This window comes from Tamandua tetradactyla, chromosome 6 (assembly GCF_023851605.1).
Source record: "Tamandua tetradactyla isolate mTamTet1 chromosome 6, mTamTet1.pri, whole genome shotgun sequence".
Taxonomy (NCBI): Eukaryota; Metazoa; Chordata; class Mammalia; order Pilosa; family Myrmecophagidae; genus Tamandua; species Tamandua tetradactyla.
The window spans coordinates 163,498,881-163,514,533 of NC_135332.1; the positions used below are offsets into that span (position 1 = coordinate 163,498,881).

Below are 15,653 nucleotides of genomic sequence, written 5' to 3' on the forward strand. Positions count from 1 at the left end.
TTATCAAAGATCAAATGTCCATAGATGAGAGGGTCTATATCTGAGCACTCTATTCGATTCCATTGGTCGATATATCTATCTTTATGCCAATACCATGCTGTTTTGACCACTGTGGCTTCATAATATGCCTTAAAGTCAGGCAGCGCGAGACCTCCAGCTTCGTTTTTTTTCCTCAAGATGTTTTTAGCAATTCGGGGCACCCTGCCCTTCCAGATAAATTTGCTTATTGGTTTTTCTATTTCTGAAAAATAAGTTGTTGGGATTTTGATTGGTATTGCATTGAATCTGTAAATCGATTTAGGTAGGATTGACATCTTAACTATATTTAGTCTTCCAATCCATGAACACGGTATGCCCTTCCATCTATTTAGGTCTTCTGTGATTTCTTTTAGCAGTTTTTTGTAGTTTTCTTTATATAGGTTTTTTGTCTCTTTAGTTAAATTTATTCCTAGGTATTTTATTCTTTTAGTTGCAATTGTAAATGGGATTCGTTTCTTGATTTCCCCCTCAGCTTGTTCATTACTAGTGTATAGAAATGCTACAGATTTTTGAATGTTGATCTTGTAACCTGCTACTTTGCTGTACTCATTTATTAGCTCTAGTAGTTTTGTTGTGGATTTTTCCGGGTTTTCGACGTATAGTATCATATCGTCTGCAAACAGTGATAGTTTTACTTCTTCCTTTCCAATTTTGATGCCTTGTATTTCTTTTTCTTGTCTAATTGCTCTGGCTAGAACCTCCAACACAATGTTGAATAATAGTGGTGATAGTGGACATCCTTGTCTTGTTCCTGATCTTAGGGGGAAAGTTTTCAATTTTTCCCCATTGAGGATGATATTAGCTGTGGGTTTTTCATATATTCCCTCTATCATTTTAAGGAAGTTCCCTTGTATTCCTATCTTTTGAAGTGTTTTCAACAGGAAAGGATGTTGAATCTTGTCAAATGCCTTCTCTGCATCAATTGAGATGATCATGTGATTTTTCTGCTTTGATTTGTTGATATGGTGTATTACATTAATTGATTTTCTTATGTTGAACCATCCTTGCATACCCGGGATGAATCCTACTTGGTCATGATGTATAATTCTTTTAATGTGTTGTTGGATACGATTTGCTAGAATTTTATTGAGGATTTTTGCATCTGTATTCATTAGAGAGATTGGTCTGTAGTTTTCTTTTTTTGTAATATCTTTGCCTGGTTTTGGTATGAGAGTGATGTTGGCTTCATAGAATGAATTAGGTAGTTTTCCCTCCACTTCGATTTTTTTGAAGAGTTTGAAGAGAATTGGTACTAATTCTTTCTGGAACGTTTGGTAGAATTCACATGTGAAGCCATCTGGTCCTGGACTTTTCTTTTTAGGAAGCTTTTGAATGACTAATTCAATTTCTTTACTTGTGATTGGTTTGTTGAGGTCATCTATGTCTTCTTGAGTCAAAGTTGGTTGTTCATGTCTTTCCAGGAACCTGTCCATTTCCTCTAAATTGTTGTATTTATTAGCGTAAAGTTGTTCATAGTATCCTGTTATTACCTCCTTTATTTCTGTGAGGTCAGTAGTTATGTCTCCTCTTCCATTTCTGATCTTATTTATTTGCATCCTCTCTCTTCTTCTTTTTGTCAATCTTGCTAAGGGCCCATCAATCTTATTGATTTTCTCATAGAACCAACTTCTGGCCTTATTGATATTCTCTATTGTTTTCATGTTTTCAATTTCATTTATTTGTGCTCTAATCTTTGTTATTTCTTTCCTTTTGCTTGCTTTGGGGTTAGCTTGCTGTTCTTTCTCCAGTTCTTCCAAATGGATAGTTAATTCCTGAATTTTTGCCTTTTCTTCTTTTCTGATATAGGCATTTAGAGCAATAAATTTCCCTCTTAGCACTGCCTTTGCTGCGTCCCATAAGTTTTGATATGTTGTGTTTTCATTTTCATTCGCCTCGAGGTGTTTGCTAATTTCTCTTGCAATTTCTTCTTTGACCCAGTCGTTGTTTAGGAGTGTGTTGTTGAGCCTCCACATATTTGTGAATTTTCTGGCACTCTGCCTATTATTGATTTCCAACATCATTCCTTTATGGTCCGAGAAAGTGTTGTGTAAGATTTCAATCTTTTTAAATTTGTTAAGACTTGCTTTGTGACCCAGCATATGGTCTATCTTTGAGAATGATCCATGAGCACTTGAGAAAAAGGTGTATCCTGCTGTTGTGGGATGTAATGTCCTATAAATGTCTATTAAGTCTAGTTCATTTATAGTAATATTCAGATTCTCTATTTCTTTGTTGATCCTCTGTCTAGATGTTCTGTCCCTTGATGAGAGTGGTGAGTTGAAGTCTCCAACTATTATGGTATATGAGTCTATTTCCCTTTTCAGTGTTTGCAGTATATTCCTCACGTATTTTGGGGCATTCTGATTCGGTGCGTAAATATTTATGATTGTTATGTCTTCTTGCTTAATTGTTCCTTTTAATAGTATATAGTGTCCTTCTTTGTCTCTTTTAACTGTTTTACATTTGAAGTCTAATTTGTTGGATATTAGTATAGCCACTCCTGCTCTTTTCTGGTTGTTATTTGCATGAAATATCTTTTCCCAACCTTTCACTTTCAACCTATGTTTATCTTTGGGTCTAAGATGTGTTTCCTGTAGACAGCATATAGAAGGATCCTGTTTTTTAATCCATTCTGCCAATCTATGTCTTTTGATTGGGGAATTCAGTCCATTGACATTTAGTGTTATTACTGTTTGGATAATATTTTCCTCTAACATTTTGCCTTTTGTATTATATATATCATATCTGATTTTCCTTCTTTCTACACTCTTTTCCATATCTCTCTCTTCTGTCTTTTTGTATCTGACTCTAGTGCTCCCTTTAGTATTTCTTGCAGAGCTGGTCTCTTGGTCACAAATTCTTTCAGTGACTTTTTGTCTGAGAATGTTTTAATTTCTCCCTCATTTTTGAAGGATAATTTTGCTGGATATAGGAGTCTTGGTTGGCAGTTTTTCTCTTTTAGTATTTTAAATATATCATCCCACTGTCTTCTAGCTTCCATGGTTTCTGCTGAGAAATCTACACAAAGTCTTATTGGGTTTCCCTTGTATGTAATGGATTGTTTTTCTCTTGCTGCTTTCAAGATCTTCTCTTTCTCTTTGACCTCTGACATTCTAACTAGTAAGTGTCTTGGAGAACGCCTATTTGGGTCTAATCTCTTTGGGGTGCGCTGCACTTCTTGGATCTGTAATTTTAGGTCTTTCATAAGAGTTGGGAAATTTTCAGTGATAATTTCTTCCATTAGTTTTTCTCCTCCTTTTCCCTTCTCTTCTCCTTCTGGGACACCCACAACACGTATATTTGTGTGGTTCATATTGTCCTTGAGTTCCCTGATACCCTGTTCAAATTTTTCCATTCTTTTCCCGATAGTTTCTGTTTCTTTTTGGAATTCAGATGTTCCATCCTCCAAATCACTAATTCTATCTTCTGTCTCTTTAAATCTATCATTGTAGGTATCCATTATTTTTTCTATGTTTGCTACTTTATCCTTCACTTCCATAAGTTCTGCGATTTGTTTTTTCAGTTTTTCTACTTCTTCTTTATGTTCAGCCCATGTCCTCTTCATGTTCTCCCTCAATTTATCGATTTCATTTTTGAAGAGGTTTTCCATTTCTGTTCGTATATTCAGCATTAGTTGTCTCAGCTCTTGTGTCTCATTTGAGCTATTGGTTTGTTCCTTTGACTGAGCCATATTCTCAATCTTTTGAGCGTGGACAGTTATCTTCTGCTGCTGGCGTCTGGGCATTTATTCAGATTTCTCTTGGTGTTGGACCCAGCAAGGTTGTAATATTTTTCTGTGAAATCTCTGGGTTCTGTTTTTCTTATCCTGCCCAGTAGGTGGCGCTCGTGGCACACGTTTGTCTGCGGGTCCCACCAGTAAAAGGTGCTGTGGGACCTTAAACTTTGGAAAACTCTCGCCGTCCTGGGGGTTCGCTAGCCGAAGCGGCTTGAGCCGGCCCGGGGTCCGAACGCAGGGAGGGTTGCTGGTCGCCGCAGCCAGGGAAAGAGCCCATCCGAATTTCCTAGTCGGCCCTGGGCAACAAGCATGGCGGGAGGGCGCCAGCGGCAGCGGCCCGCCCGAGAGAGTGCACGTTCCCCGGGAGTCACGGGGTCACCGTTCTCCGCAGCCTGGGGGTTTCCGATCCAATTCTCTCAGTTGGTCCGGGGGCTGCGCGTGGTGTGGGCGCCAGTCGCCTTGGTTTCAGGGGACCACCTCTCCAATTCTCCCAGCCGGCCCGGGAAGGGGGAAGGGAGTAACTCCGGCCGCTTGCCACCCCGCCCGGTAAGGCCCGCGCGCCTCGGCGATCTCACCCGAGCTGCTTCTCTCAGCCAGCCAGCCATTCCAGGATGGGGTACGCTGTCTTTTTTATCTCTGTTGTGGCTTTGGGCGCTTTCTGTATCGTTTCTACTCCCCTAGTAGGTGTCCTGGAGAAGAAACTAAGATCCGCGCGTCTTACTAAGCCGCCATCTTCCAGGAAGTCACTTATCTGCTTCTTATCTTTCTTATTTGTGCTTATGAAATTCCACTTCTGAAAATTTTACTTGGCCTCCCTACGTCTTTTGAGGCTATTCCAATCTATAACCAGTCTGTCTTGATTTTTGTACCACATATTTGATCTGTAATATTATATCATTTAACAAAAGTTTTTTGAATTATATTTTTAAAGCAGTCTATGCTCTTTTCTAAAAGAATTGTAATTATGCTTAGTAAAAATCTGACACTCAGAGACTTATAAAATGGTATCTAAATAATTTAATTTTTACGAGTTATTTATCATGAATGTTCTTGACTTGAAAACTCTGAAAGCATCATTTCAGATCTCTTGTTTGCCAGGCTGCTATGACAAATTCCACAAAATGAGCCAGCTTAAACAATGGGAGTTTATTATCTCATGGTTTCGGAGGCTAGGAGACTTGCTTCCTTCCAGGGTCGGTAAAATTCTGGTACTAGCTTGCTGCAATCCTTGGGGTTCCTTGACTTGAATCCCTACCTCATGTCACATGGCAATGTCCTCTCCTTTCTCTCCTGGATTCCTGCTGATTTCTGGCTCTGACTCTATAAAACCTCCCGTAATCTGGATTAAGAGCCATGCACAATCACTTGGCCCATACCTTAACTAAAATTAACTTTCAAGAGGTCCTATTTATAATGGGTTCACCCACAAGAATGTGGATTAAGATTATGTCTAAATTGGGGTGCATATTTCCATCTACCATACAATATTTGAGAGTTATGACCAAAATCCTCAAATTGAGACTCCCTATTGTGTCTCATGCCTTGCTGAACCAATTACTGTGGATAAGGTCTGAACCATATAGATTGAGAGTGAATGTGTTTCTTACGGAAAATTATGGGGATATTACCAAAAGGAGCACAGGGAGTGGATACCAGGTAGCTCAGAAAAATCTCCTAGAAGATCCCCCATCCACTGCCATGTGATTTTTTTCTATTCATGAGAATCATAACAGATTATACATATTCACAGTTATTTGTTATTCTTTAGCTATTGTGGTGAATTGAATAAGTGCCCCTCCCCCCAAATTCATGTCTACCCAGAACATCAGAATGTGCTCTTATTTGGAAATACAGTCTTTGCAGATGTAATTAGTTAAGATGAGATCATATTGGATTAGGGTAGTTCCTAAACCCAATGACTGATGTCCTTATAAGAAGAGGAGGGATACACACAAAGAAGGCTATTTGAAGACAAGAATCAGAGATTGGAATGATGCATCTATAAACCAAGAAACACCAAGGAATGCTGTGAGCCAGCAGAAGCTACAAAGAAGGAAGAAATGGTTCTTCCTACAGCCCTGCCAAACACCTTGATTTCAGACTTCTAGCCTCCAGAACTGTGAGAAAACTATTTTCTGTTGTGTTAAGCCTCTCTGTTTGTGGCAATGTGTGGCAGCCCCAAACCAAGATGTGGGTCTCTCTTTTTCATAGATAATCTGCCTCACTATAATAAAGATGGAAATGTGTAACATCTACAAATCATTCTTAATTTATAAGTCATGCTTACCTGCTTTTTATACTTGTATTACAAGAAATATGAAGAAAACTGATCTGTTGCATCTTAAATGAGGATTAATTGCTATAATGAAGTGTCACCGTGGCCCCATAATTTCTCTACCAAGTCAGTCCACCGCCACCTCGAGGGGTCAGCAAACCATGTTACACAGCCTCGTTCCAAGTTGCACATCACCTTCTCCTGTTGACGCTCCTAAATCAAATGATCGGTACCAGTTTTAAAGCCAGGACTATTTGAATGGTTGAGGAATCCCACCTGTGGGCAGCGGGCAGTCTAGATAATACTGGGAATTGCTTGGCATTGCATTGGACAGGGAATAAAAAAACAATAGCATATGATAAACCACAGGATTGGCTTCTTTGTATGCCTGCAATTTTCATTGCAAATCTATTAAAATGATTCAAAGCATCATGTATCTCAGAGTGGGGAAACATCCCTCATTTTGAGAGATCCTAGAATAGGTTACTCTAGTAATTTTCAATTATAGATAATAAAAAAGAGAGAGAGAGAGAGAGAGAAAGAGACTTCAAGAGGTTAAATATCACACCTAAACTCACAAAGCTGGTGAGCAATTTGAGGATTGAGCCCATGGTGTGTTAGATCAGAGCCCATGGATTTCATCAGTTTAAACTTCTTTCTCCCCAGTAGCTGGTGTCTTCTATGAATGGTCAGTGGAAGTTTGTCTTCGTCCAGCCACTGTGTTCATAGCATCCCTTGATCCATCTCTCTATATACGTCTATCTTTAAATGTGTGTAAATTGTGTGTAAAGCTCCATAATATAAAGAGTAATTCATGACTATAAGATAAGAATTGAGGTAGTAAATATGTTGGAAGTTTCAAAATCAAGATGATGGTGATGAAGATGATAATCATTTTTATACCTCTCTTCTGTTCTCCTAAAACAACAGCACATGGGTTTACTATGTGCTAAGCCCTCTTCCCATATCGTCTTCCTTGGTCCACAACAATCCTATGAGATAGAGATTATTTTCTTCATTTTGTGAGTGGGGAAACTGAGGCTCAGAGAAATGAAACAACTTGCTCAGGAGTGCTTGAACCAATACAGTGCACTGCCTTTACCTTGGGGAGAACTGAGTGATGGTGACTTCGTTGAAAGAAATTCAGGACAGATGTGGATGTAAGTAGAGACACAGAGGAACTGATAAACTGGGTCAATGGGGAGAAGGCAAACAACAGTAGGTCCCAAAGAAGTCCCAAGTTTTGGTTGATTTATTTTAGCAAAGTGATAAAGCTTGTGATTGGAGAGGGAACAAGTTTTATGGGGTGGGTCATTATATGCCTGTGTGACTACATCTAATATATGTGAACAGTCTGGGGTATAATCAATAAGACTATTAGAATTTCCAAGAACAAACATGTCATTGATGCATATGGAAAGAAAGTATAAAAAGGGGTGGGAAGGATATTTTAGGCAGGAGTCTTTGCCTTGTTAAAAAACCATATACATGCTATGTATCCCACTCAATTCTCAGGTTGATCATGAGAAAGATTGCTAATAACTTTCCCCCAATTTATAAAATTACTGTGACAAAGCAAAAAGTACAGCTTCCAGTGATTTTTCTTTGGCAATTCCAAAACAAAATCACTAATTTTTAATACCAACTTCTCTGAGCATGGGGCACTAACCTGGATCCAGTTATTTCATTTCAAACTAGAATTAAATTTTAAGATTTTTTGCTTGTTGAGAAAAAGCAAACAAATAAATAACATCCTAGCCAAGTAAGATTGGTCACCTGTGCCCTCTGTAGAATTCTGCTGGAGATGATCAAAGAAAGCTGCTGGTCTGGTGGGGCTGAAACAAATCTTTTTCAGAAAATTGAAATTAGTTTCCTTTCAGTTTATAGCTTTTTATTGAATTTTCAAGTGTAAGTGACTATTTTTAAATGATGGAAAGGCAGTCTAAATTGCTCTACTAATCCAACGAAATATTGCCGAGAAGATAAAAGCAGACAACTGTGAGCCATGGAGGGGATTCTTTTCAATGCTTTCTTTTATACCTCTCTTCTATTCTTGTTAAAGAAAATCCCAAAGATCAAATGAACCGAGGACCAAAGCTGAAGATAAGGGTGCAGGTTGTTTACTTCATCTCTGCCAGCATCCTGCTCGCTGTCAAGCAGGAATGCAGGCACACCAGCCAGGATAATAATCCTATGTTCACCCGCCCAGGTCTCTGTTAGGAGCCACCAGGAAGTAGCAGATGGCTAAGTCACTTACCTCACCCTCTCCAGATCAGAGAAAGAAGGGAGGAGAAATAATAATAGCATGGATGGTGCACATATGTGCAGCTTTATGATTAACAGAGAGCTTCACATACATGCTTGCCTTTGATTTTGCCTTATAGTGAGCAGGTATGTATTTTTAAATCCCATTGTACAGTATATCAATCGAAGACCCAGAAATGTTAAAACAGGAATTTGTTCCAAATCATCCACCTAGTTCAGAACACAGGATTTGAAGGCAAATGTCCAGGTTCAAATCCTGGTTTTACCACTTATGAGCTGCGTGACCCTGAGCAAGTTACTGAGCCTCTCTTTGCCCCCCATTTTCTCATCTGTGAAATGGAGCTAAGTGTTGTACCATCTCAGAGGTTGTTGCAGGGATCAAATGATAGAATACATTCAAGTGCTAGGAACAGTTCTGACAAATGGAACTCATTAAATACTACTATTACATTTGTAAAATGTTTTATGGTTTTATATATATATATATAACCATATATATATATATATATATGTACAGTTCAACGATGTCTAATAAGAACCAGAACTAGGAACTGTGCTAAATTCTGTGCATGCTAAAGTGAAAAAATCATGATCCCTTCCATTCTGAAGGTCACAGACAAGCATAAGAGGAGTCAAGGATAAATTGAGGCATTAGTTATAAAGTGATATTTTAAACAGCAGAGGTAGTTAGAGGGAGAATGTAGCCCATTCTGGGAGTGTTAGCGATGGCTTCCTGAAGGAAAAGCACTTTTCAAATTTTACCTTTACTAGAACTCTGTGAAAAAGGTATTATTTTGTCCATTTTACAAATGATTGAAACAAGACTTAGAAATTTTAAAGGACTTCCCCAATTCCCATAGCCAGTAAGAGGCAAAGCCAGACTCAATCACTAAAATACTTCAAGAAGACAATCCCTGAGAATTAAGTCATTGAGATTTTCCTCCCTTCCCTCCCTCTATCTTGCTTAGAAGTGAAAAAAAAAAAAAAAAAGAAAAAGCTATAGTTCTTTATGCATCTCTCCTTCTTGTCCTGAAAAAGTTGGGAAAGTCCCTAGTTCTCTAAACTCCACAATCTGTTAAACATCACAGAAGCTTAGACTGGATGGGACAACTGTATACTGTTAGAGATCTGGAGGAGAAGAGATGCATATATATGGTTTTTAATCCTATTTCTATAAGCACAAGCGCTATAACAATATACAAGCAACTTACCCTCTTTAAGTCTTAGTTTTTCCATTCCTGAAATGGAGCAAAAGCAATTTCCGCCTCCTGGACTTGCCATGACGATTCCATGTCAAGTCATTAGCATGGTGATTGCCACACGTTAGAAGTGCTCAATACACATTGCCTTTTGACTTTAGCCAGAAGGAACCAAGAAATGTCTCCTAGTCCACCCTCTTCATCATTTTGCATGACCATTTAATCATCCATGCATTCCTTTTTGAAAGCCTGCCAGAAGGAGGTTCTGTGGCTTCACTTGTGAGCCCTTCCAGTGTTTGAAGAACCTCACATTCTGGAAATCCAACACTTCAGTTCATTGCTCATGCTTAAATTTCAACATTGTGTAAAGAAAGAAAATATTTGAACCATGCATTTTCTGCGTAAATAGACAAACACCTCAATTTTTTCCTCCTTAAACTATCTAATCCCAGCAACTTCTCTGTTATCTTTGAAATTTTTGTCTCTACTTTATCCTTCAGTGATGAATAGGACTTCTTCATTTCCTGAGATTGCAATACTGATAATGCCAGTATCTGGTCATGATATTGTATGCGCTGTGCTTTATATTTTCAAAGCACATCCACATGCTCACCTTGTTGATCCTAAAACAACTGGGAGAGGGAGGAAAGGCAGGTCTTATTGACACTTTGAAAATCAGGAAACTGAAGCATAAAGCAAGGATTAACAACAGGACCATTACCAAGCATTGATTAGGTTTTTGCATATTATTTAATCTTCTTAAGAGTCCCCTGCAGCAGGTATTATTCTATTTTACAGGAGAGGAAAATGACAGAAGGGGAAGTAATACAACCAAGTTTCTCCAGGTAGTATGTGGCAAACCTAAGAGTTAAATCCACATCTGTCCTACTCCAAGGCCAGTAAGCTCAATCACTAATTCATGGATTTCATCAACCCATCAGTAGCTACCATGACATTAAAATCCAGGACTCATGTCACAGCCCACGCCACCTTCCATTAAAGTATTCACTTAGTCTTCGGCACTAGCTCTACCTCTTAAGACAGTTGCTGTGCGCACAGAAGTACTTTGCAGCTGTTCCCCATTCTTAGTCACCTGTTAATGGCTGCCTGATAAACACCTAAAATTTTAGGGCTGCCAATCAGGCATCCAGAGGGAGGAATAAATATGTGCGTATAAATGTTATGTATATCATTGTGCGCCATGCTCCCCTAACTTGCCAGGTTCTCCAGAAAGAATAAAGACATGTCTGGCTAAACAAACTTCTTAGCAATTCACCACCAAGAATATTTCTTTAAACACAGAGTTGGATGAGGAGAAAAATGAAAGAGAAAAGATACGGAAAGTGTCTTCTTTTTTTTATCTGCCTCCAGTCTGTATGGGTTTACACACCTATTCACATCTGATTTGGAAGGCAAGCACTGAGCTGGAGGATATATTCCAACCATGTTCCCTTCACCCTGGGGAGTATGTGCTTGTGTTACTGTTTGAACTATTTCACTTTTCCTCATTTGTGTTTCAAAAGGAGATGATGGTGAAAAGGGAAATCTAGGAGAAGAGGGAAAGCATGGCAAGTTGGGACGTGTGGGGCTGAAAGGTAGGTAAATGATAAGAAATGTACAGTCTAACATCAAAATTGCTTGTCTCTCTCTCCTGACCCTTGCACAGGAAATTAGCAACTTTCATAAAGCCCTCTGCCCCACAGCTGCATGAAATGTATTGCAGACACAAATTAACTCGCCCCAGAGAGCTCCTAGAAGATCTCCTGTCAACAAGACTCATACACATTTCTCAAGCTGCATCCTTAATGCCACTGGGGGGAGGGGGTGGGACACTCTGAGAGCCCAAAGGAATAGCAGTATCTGAGAATAATAGCTTAGGAACTATGAGTTTTAGAAACACAGCTGTGTTTATCGCTGTGTCTCCCCTCAAAAGCCACTGCCTTAGCTAGGCAACTCTTTTTGGCTAGCTAAGAGCTGTGGAGGAGGATGAAAAGGAACAGAAATAGTTCCCCGATCCATTGATTTCCTCACCTTTTCCAAAGATTTCTTTATTTCACTCCCCTTTTCTTACCCAGAGGAATAGCACGGTGGGGCAAATGGTGGGGAAGGTGGTGGGGCATGGACAGAGAGGTGGCAAAGGAGATGGGAGCAAACAAAGCATGCTGGGAAATGTTACTCATAGAGCCAAGGGTAAGCTTTGCCAAAACATATCTCTTGGATTGCGATGTGTCAGCCTGCGTCTTCCCATCACTCGAACATTTCCTTGCCAACAACTGGTGGTTGCCCTGGACCATTATTTTTAAATCGTGAGCACTTTGCAGGTCTCACAGACCCTTGAGAACTTGGTTTGAGAAATGCTGACTTAAACCCATTCTATAAACATGTATCTCATGTTGGCATTGTATATAATATATTTACATGTATATAAGGATCAAGAAATCATTCTCACGAAAATACAGCTTTCTAACTGACAAACATCTTTATATCATCATGGGGGAAGAAAGCAAAATTAATAACAATTTTGGAGGAATTCAGTGATCTCCAATCACATTTCTTTTGGAGAAAACTGGGTGGACGATCTTTGATTGTCACTTTGATCACTAGATTTTATGATCGCACATTTCCTCCCCTGTTTTTGAAGTGGCTAAAATCATCAAATAGAGGAGAAGTGGAATCCCAAAGTGAAACCAAAAGGGACCTGAGAAGAATGGATCCAGATGAACATAAGAATCCCTTCCCGCAGCCCTCATCTGACCTTTAGATTAAACATCCTCTGCTAAAGTCCTTCTAGAAACACTGCAGCAGTAAGCATTTTAATATCATCACACTCATGATTGTCATACCTGTTCACATTTTAATTTTAATACATATATTATAACTCCATTAAGATAGATAACATAGCATAGGGTGTGCATTATATATCAAAGGAAGAAGAATATGCTTTTTTGGTATTTCCTTCAAGTGAGTATCATATATTAACACTTTAGAAGGAAGGGACAAACCTTAGAGTAAAACGATGACATGCTTTGCTTTTCAGGAATGAAAGGAGAACTAGGTGATACAGGAGACCAAGGCAATATCGGCAAGACCGGACCAATTGGCAAGAAGGGTGAGCTGCATTTTACCGTTCTCTGGGAGCAATTTCAAACAAATTGAGCATACCCTTAACATATTTCTAAAGGTTTTTGCATCACGAAAATGCTCCCTTTTCTTTCCCTTAAAATATGATTTCTCTCTTTCTTTATATCTTAGCTGTTCTTCCATGCATAAGCAATGTGCCTCGCAGGTCAAAAAAATAAAAGCCTTGAAAAAAATTAAATGAGAATTCAGGGATAGAATCAAGCATAATGTTCTATTAATCTCTACACTGACCACTCTCCTGGGAGCCACAGGTTGCCTATTAATCTCAGATGCCATTAAAATGAATATCACAAACCATGAAACTTGTTCAATAGTGGGAAACAATTATTCATAAAGCACAAGACGGGAAGAAGATAGAATAATTTTTTTCTTGAGTGGAGCAACTAATAATTATGATATTGATCTATTAACAAGATAAGGAACTTTAAGTATATGTGCGCATTTCCTTTTATTTTCAGTCATGTCCTGAGCTTGTACATAATTACAACCTCAATATTATAAAATATAGGGAACTTCCTTTTCGTTATCTAAACATTCCTTCCCTACCACAATGGTAGCTGATTCTAATTGCTTCTGCTATTCAGTAATTTATACAGTTATGGTCCCAATTGGTTTGGAGATTCAAAGCTGAACAAGAATACTGTAGGAATCATATGAGAAATAAATAAAAATATATCAAGTGCTGTTTATAAAGGCCAGAGGAGAAGAAGATGCTTCTGGCTGGGAGAGTAAGACAAAACTGATTTGAGGCAGAACAGATACCTTAGAGAAAGCACTTTTTGGAAATGGGAAAAAGCATTTTAGGAGAGGTAAGACATCTTTGTGCAATAACACAAATGGGGAAAGCTTGGTACCGTGAGTAAAATAATTTCTGCAGCCACAGATGTACCTAGAGCCTTTCATAAATGCTTAAGTAGTTTCCTGTAGGCAGGTGGATAGCCTGAGGTCTGAGCTGAGGTAGTGGCCTTTCTCTTCTCATCCTGTGTTTCAGACTCCCTTTCTCCCCATTAAAAAAAAAAACACATTCCTTTGAGAAATTCCCTTCAGCATGCATTTGAGGGTAGAGATGAAGGGCACTGCCATGGAGGGAAGAAATTGTTAAGGCACTTTTTGATCTGGTGGCTTATATTCTATACTCACCTGTGGCTGAAATCCTCATAGTTCATGAGTCCTGCACAACATGTATCTGGGGTGATTTGAGCATGAAGCCAGTGAAGCTTCCATTTCAGTGTACCTCACGTGTTTTTGGCCCTTTCCAAACAATGGTCATACGCCTTTTTAAAATTTGAGAAAGTAAGGCGTTTTAATCTCAATTGATGAAAACAGTGTTTCTCAACCATTAAAACAAAAAAATCACTCTCCACAGAAGCTATTTTAGAGATTTTTTTCCTAGTTACTCCCCCATGAAGTTTTTTTCTAATTCAATTTTATTGAGATGTAGTCACACTCCATACAACCGTTCAGAATATACAATCACTGGCTCACAGTATCATCATGTAATTGTGCATCCATCCCCATGATCAATTTTACATTTTTTATTACTCCAGAAAAGAAATAAAAATTAAAAAGGAAACCCAAATTCTCCCATACCCCTTCGCTCTCCCTATTATTGACCATAGTTTTGGTGTATTACATGTGTTACTGTTGATGAAAGAATATTAAACTATTACTGTTTACTATAGTCCATAGATTGCAATAGATACATTTTTCCCACATGCACCTTTATTAAGTCCTTGTCATAGTGTCGTACACTTGTTTTAGTTCATGGAAGAAATTTTTTATAGTTCTACAGTTAATCCCAGACATTGTCCACCACAAGATCACTCTGTTATACATCCCCATATTTTAACTCCCAATTTTTTTTCCTTCTGGTGACACACATGGCTCTAATCTTCCCCTTTCCACCACATTCACACACCATTCAGTATTGTTACTTATTCTCACAAAATGTGCTACTATCACTTCTATCCATTTCCAAACATTTAATAAGTTCAACCTAGTTAAATAATCTGTAGATGTTAAGCAACTGCTTCCCATTCTTTAGCCTCATTCTATATCCTGGTACCCTATATTCTATATTTTATATCTATGAGTATGCATATTATAATTAGTTCATATTGGTGTGGTCATACCATGTGTTTATCCTTATGTCTCTGACTTATTCCCCTTAACATAATGCCCTCAAAGTTCATGCATGTTGCCACATGCTTCAGTGCTTCATTCATTCTCACTGCTGAATAATATTCCATACTATGTGTATACCACATTTTGTTTAGCCATTCATCGATTGATGGACATTTGGGTTATTTCCATCTTTTGGCAACTGTGAATAATGCTGTTTTGAACATCGATGTGCAGATATCTGTTCACATTCCTGCTTTCAGATCTTCTGGATGTAACCCAAGTAGTGAGATTGCTGGATCATAAGAGAACTCTATACTTAGCTTCCTGAGGAACTGCCAAACTGTCTTCCACAGCAGCTGTACCATTTTACATTCCCACCAGCAGTGACTAAGTCTTCCAATTTCTCCACATCCTCTTCAACACTTGTAGTTTCCTGTTTATTTAATAGTCATTCTAGTAGGCATGAGATGATATCTTGTGGTTTTGATTTGCATTTCCCTAATAGCTAGTGAAGTTGAGCATATTTTCATGTGCTTTTTAACCATCTGTATTTTCTCTTCAGAAAAACGTCTATCTCCTTTACTCATTTTAAAATTCAGCTGTTGCCTTTCTTTTGTTGAGTGGTAGGATTTTTTTTATATATTCTGGATAGCAAACCCTTATCAGACATGACGTTTCCAAATATTTTCTCCCTTTGAGTCTGTTGCCTTTTCACCATTTTGATGAAGTCCTTTGAAGCACTGAAGTACACAGTTTTGAGGAGTTCCCATTTATCTGTTTTTTCTTTTATTGTTTGTGCAACAAAGATGTTTCCTTGGTTAGGTTTATTCCTAGATATTTGATTATTTTTAGGTGCTGTTGTAAATGGAATTTT

At 38.4% G+C, this 15,653-nt stretch overlaps 1 protein-coding gene across 1 annotated transcript in view; it reads left to right on the forward strand.

Annotated features, from left to right (window-relative positions):
• The window catches only part of COLEC10 (collectin subfamily member 10), a 96,242-nt gene that overhangs the window by 62,633 nt on the left and 17,956 nt on the right, over positions 1-15,653 (forward strand). The window contains exons 3-4 of the mRNA XM_077167539.1: positions 11,038-11,109; positions 12,552-12,623. Of these exons, the coding sequence (XP_077023654.1) occupies positions 11,038-11,109; positions 12,552-12,623 (144 nt within the window). The remainder of the gene's footprint in view (positions 1-11,037; positions 11,110-12,551; positions 12,624-15,653) is intronic.